Source organism: Athene cunicularia (genome assembly GCF_003259725.1).
Source record: "Athene cunicularia isolate RWA chromosome 10 unlocalized genomic scaffold, athCun1 chr10_part1, whole genome shotgun sequence".
Taxonomy (NCBI): Eukaryota; Metazoa; Chordata; class Aves; order Strigiformes; family Strigidae; genus Athene; species Athene cunicularia.
This window is the reverse complement of record NW_020799112.1, coordinates 2,515,767-2,521,502: the sequence shown is the minus strand read 5'-3', so window position 1 is coordinate 2,521,502 and position 5,736 is coordinate 2,515,767. Positions and strand designations below refer to the sequence as shown.

Genomic DNA, 5,736 nt, shown 5'->3' with positions numbered 1-5,736 from the left:
GATGCTGCATCTCCAGAGGACTGTGACCTTGTCTTGAACATGTGTGGCATCGGCTTTGCACCAGTGGGAGAAGGTGGAAACCTCTTTTCCCAGTGCCATGCTAGCATGGTTGCACTGTTATGAACTCCAAGGGCTGAGGATCATCCTCACTGACTTTAGTCTTGCTGAGAGGGGTCCGAGGTTTAGAGAGCTGCTTCGGCAGGTGACAGGGAAGGGGTCACGGTGGCAGGCAGGCCAGCTTGCCAGGGGTTACAGCCAGGGATGGGTAACACGGCTTTGGCACCGAGTCACTCATCTGGGTCTGCATGGACACCAGGAGCTCGTTTTGCTTCCCCAAAAGTGCCTGGTGCTGGGAGAGCCATGGATGCCCCGTTTCGCCCCGAGCAGGCGGTGCCTCCGGAGCCACCCTGCGTCGGGCTCCTTCCCCTCTCCGTGGCGGCAGCAGCCGCTCCTCCCTCGCCTCGCCCCAGCAGGAACAAGGGTGCTTTGAGCAGTGGGTGGGCGGGGGCCTCTAGCCCTTTAAGAGAAAAAACTAACTTTGTAATCTGAGCGAATTCCTCCTTTCTGACAGGCGGGAGAAGTTAGGAGTCCCTCCCTCGCTCCGCTTTATTAAATATAGTAGTAGCAGCAGCCCTGCCTGGACAGGCGCTGGCGGAGGCTGTGTTGAGCCCGGAGCGTGAGCCGCTGCCCCAGCCCCGGGGGACACCATGGGTGCCCGAGGTGGCATTGCCACGCTGCTGCTGCTGCTGCTGCTGGCCTGCCAGCCCCAGCCCCTTCGCGCGGGACCCCCGGCCGGAGGTAAGCCCCGTCCCGCCAGCCCACCCGAGGGATGGAGCGGTGAGAAACGGGGGGATAAAACCGGGCTTTGGGTGCGTGGGGTGGGCTGGGAGGGATGGGGGCCCAGCGGGGAGCGGTGTGGGCACCCATGGGTGCAGGCTGTCCCTCCCCGGGGTGTGGGGGGCCTCTCGCCAAGCTGGCAGGAGCAAGCAGAGGGAGCTGCCTGTTTTCGGGCAGGGTGTTTTGGCCAGGGTGCCCTGCAGGGAAAGCCGAGCGAGGGAGTGGGGCTGCTCACTCACTGTGGCTCTCAGGGTGCTGCTGTGTACCCCGGCTGTGTCTGGTGCTTTCCCCAGGGGCACACACGAGCGTGGTGCTGGGTGGGATGGGGCTCGCTCCCTGCACCCATGCAGGAGCTGCAGGGCTTTGGTCTGTGCCGTGGGCAGCCCGCAGGAGGAAGGCACCTTCCCTACTCTGCCAAAGTCCTGTGCCATGGGGACGGGGCACAGGCACGTCCTGCAGCCCCCACAGGGAGAGCCAGCCCTCCCTGCCCATGTTTGGCCTTGCCACAGTAGATGTCTGGGAGGGCAGCCCCCCTCATCTGAGGTGCTGGTGGGAAGGACAGAGCTGGACAGCATTTGCCAGGGGGTGTGTGTGTCACCTCTGGGCTCTGTTCCATCCATCTGTCCCGTGTGCACCCGGGGTGGTTGGGTGCCTGGGGTGAGGGACTCACCTCTCCTGCTGGCACAGCCCGAGGGGTGCAGGATCACCCCTCAAGTGATGGGGCACCAGAGACCAGCCGGGGCTGAGGGTCTTCCCCAGGAGAAGGAGCCATGGTGCTGCAGAACAGGCTGGCCCCGGGCAGCGGGAAGGGCAGGGGACACTGGCTGCTGCAGAGGGACAGAGCCGGGCACGGAGCAGAGTAGGTGATTTATATCCAGTTTTCCCCAAGAAGTGGCCAGGTTTGACCACACAGCTCTTGGCTCTGTGGTGTGCCCTGCCTCGGCATCCCAACAGCCATCCCGCAGCCCTGGTCCCACCCTGCACCTCCCTCCCTGCGTCTTCTGCCTCCTGCTCCCTCCCCTGCTCCGGGATGCTTGTACCTGCAATGGTCCGAGCCTCAGGCTCTGCGGGGCCTGGACATGCATCTCATCCTGCCCAGGACAGGTCTGCGCCTTAGCCTGACCCTCCAAGCTGCGCTCAGAGTCTAACTGACTGTTTGCACTGGGTGAGCGGCATCTGCAGCTTCAGAAATGAAGAGAATTTTAAAAGCACTTTTTTTTTTTTTTTCCTAACTCACCCAAAAAAATAATATAGCACCTCACTGAGCTGTTTCTCTTCCCCTGTGGGCACTGGGACTCCGGCCAGCAGTGGGGCAGGAGCTTGCTCCAAGCAGTTTCCAAAGGAATTACTGACCACTTCTGGCCCTTTGCTCCCCAACACCTTCTGCATCCAAGCCTGTGTTAGTGCAAGGAGGAGGAGGATGAGGGTGATCCCAGAGCCCAGCTTTGTGGCCCTCAGCACCTGCAGGGTCCCTGCAGGTCCCTTGTTGTTCCTGTTCCCTCCCCAGTGAACAGGTGGCCTCCGGGACATGTTCCTCTCTTTCCCTCGGGCCTTGTTCCTTCCTTTTTTTCCATGCACCAAAATATGAGGACGCCTGGCAAGCTGAGTGGAAAAAAATCCCTTTTGTTAATGAACAAAGTGGTCTTCTTCCAGCCTTGACCTTTCCATCCCGGGCAGGGATTTCACCACACAGAACCATTGCCCGCTCGGGGTGTCCAGGATGGCTCCAGGGGCTGCCTTGGCTCTCCTGAGCTCCTTCATGGTGAATGGGCTGGAGCAACCCCAAAAACCAGCATGTGGCATTCACTGGCACCTGCCAACTCCCCCCAAGATTCTCCCCCAAGTAACATTACCCATGGCTGGGCACAGCTCCACGGATCAACAAGCATCCGCCTGGCATAGACCCACGGACCTATGGGAAAGGAAAGGGGTTTTACACCCATTTTCTGATGCTGGGGATTATTTCTCTGCACCCAGCTGAAGCACACATACCAGCCATGACCCTGGGTCTGGGCACTGGCTTCCCACAAGCTTCCTCCCCTTAGGAGCGTCGCTGCTGAGACCACCAGCGCTGTGTCAGGTGTTCCCACAGGCTGCCTGCCCCGGCACATCCCTCCATCCCCATCAGGGAGAGCCACACCAGCCACCAAACAGTGCGCCGGGCACAGGGCTGGGGACAAACTCAGTTTTAGGGTGAAGCCTGTGTTTTGTTTTGCCTCCAAGTCCAAGTTCGGGGACCTGGGCTTTCCGCCCATCCCAAAATGGAAAGAGTCACCGTGCACATCAGCAAATACAAGATTATATCAAAAAGAAAAAACACTCATAAAACTTGTCCTCTTGACATCTGAGTGTGAAGCTTTAGTAAACTGGTTTTAGACAGCCTGGCTCTCCTCCGGTTCCCAGGGAGGTCACCCGCAGGCTGAGCTCCCCCCTCCCCAAAAACCCTTTTGCTGTGGGTTTATAATGAGGAATGTGGGGGGAAGAAGGAATTGGATACGTAGGGTCCCTGTGAACAACATTCACCCCAAGCTTCCAGCAAGGGGATGCCAAAAATATGAGCCCCAAGCCTCAGTTGGACCCCTAGCAGCGGTGATGGGGGTCCTGGGGAGGCGAGCGTGACCCTGGCTTGTCCCTGGTTGCCCCATGCAGGGTCCTGGCTCATGGGCAGGGAACGGTGTCTGCCCCAGGGTACCCGGCCAGAACCCCTCCATCCTTATCTGGGGTTATCCGCTCTAGGGAGCTGCCTCAGTTATTCCTCTCCTCCACTTTTGGAAATCCGACCGATTTATTCAAACTTTTTTGTGAATGCGCCACATGTTTTGAGGTCACAGCTCCAAGCAGCTGGAAAAGTTTCCAGCTGATGGGAAAGAACAGGAAAAAGGCTGAAAAGGGGGGAGAATGCAAACTGGTATCGTGGGAATCAGGGAGGAATATTCTCATCTCACTCATATTTAGCAACAGAGGGCTGTGGGCAAATATATAATAAGCGCATTCCTCCAAGATCGCAGGACAGGGTTAAGCTCACCCAGAGGAACTAACGTCAGGTTGAAGGCTGAACAGTAACAGGGCTTCAGAGGCGGTAGGCTAATGCTGTCTGTGTGCCTAAATAAAGCTCAAAGCACAGACTGTTCGCAACAGGCGTTGGCTCAGCCCAGCCTCAGATCCCAGGGGCCGCTCCCTCGGCCTTTTCCAGGTGCCTGGAGGAGCTGGACTCCAGCTTGTCTCCTTTTTGGGAAGCCAGCCTCTCTGAGCATTAGCATCGCCCCCAGCCTACATCCAGGAAAGTCCTAGAAACTGCTCAGCTCTTGTTTGTACACTTTCAGAGTCTTGCCTACATGTCCCAGGTCATTTCCACATGCCCCAAGTCACCCTAGCAGGTACAAGGCTGGTCTGCAGGCATCCCCTTCTTCACCTCGTACCTTCAAACCTCCTTGAGACATGGAGCAAGGAGGGTGCCCAGAAGAGGCCCCTCATTCCCAAACCAGCCCTTCTCCAAGCCATCTCCTTTGTGCCCAGTGCTTGCTCACACATTGCCATGCTGCACATGGATGGGATGCCCCATAGAGTTTTCCTAGGGTAAATGTAACAGAAAAGCTCAGGTCAAGAGAAATGTGTTATGATCTTTCTCCCTGAACTGCTGCGGTGGGAGTGGACATGCCTGCATGATGCTCATTTTACTTGTGAAGTTTGCAAATGGACCCGAGGCTTTTTGTTAATGTGCCACAACCAGAGAACCCACTTTGCCCTGTTGCAAAGCCAAGGGCTGCTTTGCAATGCAGAGCCCAGAGTCAGGGCAGCTCTGGATTCGGCAAAGGTCAGCTTAAAACCAGAGGAGCGGGACTAATGCAGCTCCTCCTGACCCCAGGATGGGGAGGACGCAGGTTTGTTGCTCTGCTTGTCACTTGTTAGCTGTTGCTTATCCTCAGGACAGACCGAATAGGGCCTCTGAGCATCCTCCTGCCAACCGTCAGCGAGGTGGGGTGCAGGATGTTTATGCCCTGTGCCCTGGATCCAAGAGGGTGACAAATTCCCATTTTCCATCCTTCCTCCCTGGGTGTGTCGCTTGCGCCAGTTGTACATTGCTCCGTGCAATACCTCTGGGAGCTGCCCTGCGCCCAACGGCTGCTCTTGGCTGCCTGACAGCCGGACAGACAGACAGTAGCAGACAGAAAGCATCCCAGGGAAGGGAGGGTGCTGCCAAAAATTCATGGGAGTGGAGAAAGTCATGGGGCAAACAGCATGGTTTGGAGGTGGCTGGTCCCATCACGTGCCTCCAAGCCAAGGAGAGAGAAAAGTAACATTCTTCCATCACCATGATTCACTGGCTGTTCAAGGAGCCTTCATGAGCTGTGAGTCAGCTCGGGATGGCCCCCGAGAATCCCTGCTGCTTCTTTTGCCCAAATCTTGGCTTTCTAGTGTTGTTTTCTCTCCCTACTGTGGGTGGACAGGGGGAAGGTGGGCGAGGAGGGGAGGGGGTCAGAGCCCCCGGTTGCTTGTGATGACATCCCCAGGCTTGTTAATGGATACTCCCCATCTGTTACCATCCTGTAAGCCCCCCCGGTGCTCCCCAGGGCTCAGGCAGAAAGTGATGGGGGGTCAGGAGGCATTTCCCATTCCTTTTCCCAGCCTCTGGCTGGGCTTCAGTCGGGCTTCAAGGTTTTCTGCATCCCATCCCACAGAAATTTCTGGGTCCACCAGGGTCATTTCCTCTGGGAGCCGGGGAGGAGAGAGGGAAGTTTTGGCCCGAGGTAGATGTGGCTGAGAAAAGTCTCCTGTCCTGCTCTGCAGCCCTGGGAGGGGATGTGCGTGCCTGCTTCCACACCCCCACAGCCCTACACGGCCAGCTATACGTTCCCCCCGTGCTAGAAATAGAGCAGGCATTTATTTTCTCTATAAACA

General features: G+C 57.4%; 1 protein-coding gene across 1 annotated transcript in view; it reads left to right on the top strand.

Moving 5' to 3' along the window:
* The first annotated feature begins 373 nt into the window (after positions 1 to 373).
* The window catches only part of CSPG4 (chondroitin sulfate proteoglycan 4), a 28,022-nt gene continuing 22,659 nt past the window's right edge, over positions 374 to 5,736 (top strand). The window contains exon 1 of the mRNA XM_026856348.1: positions 374 to 798. Coding sequence (XP_026712149.1) covers positions 708 to 798 — 91 coding nt within the window. The 5' untranslated portion in view covers positions 374 to 707. The remainder of the gene's footprint in view (positions 799 to 5,736) is intronic.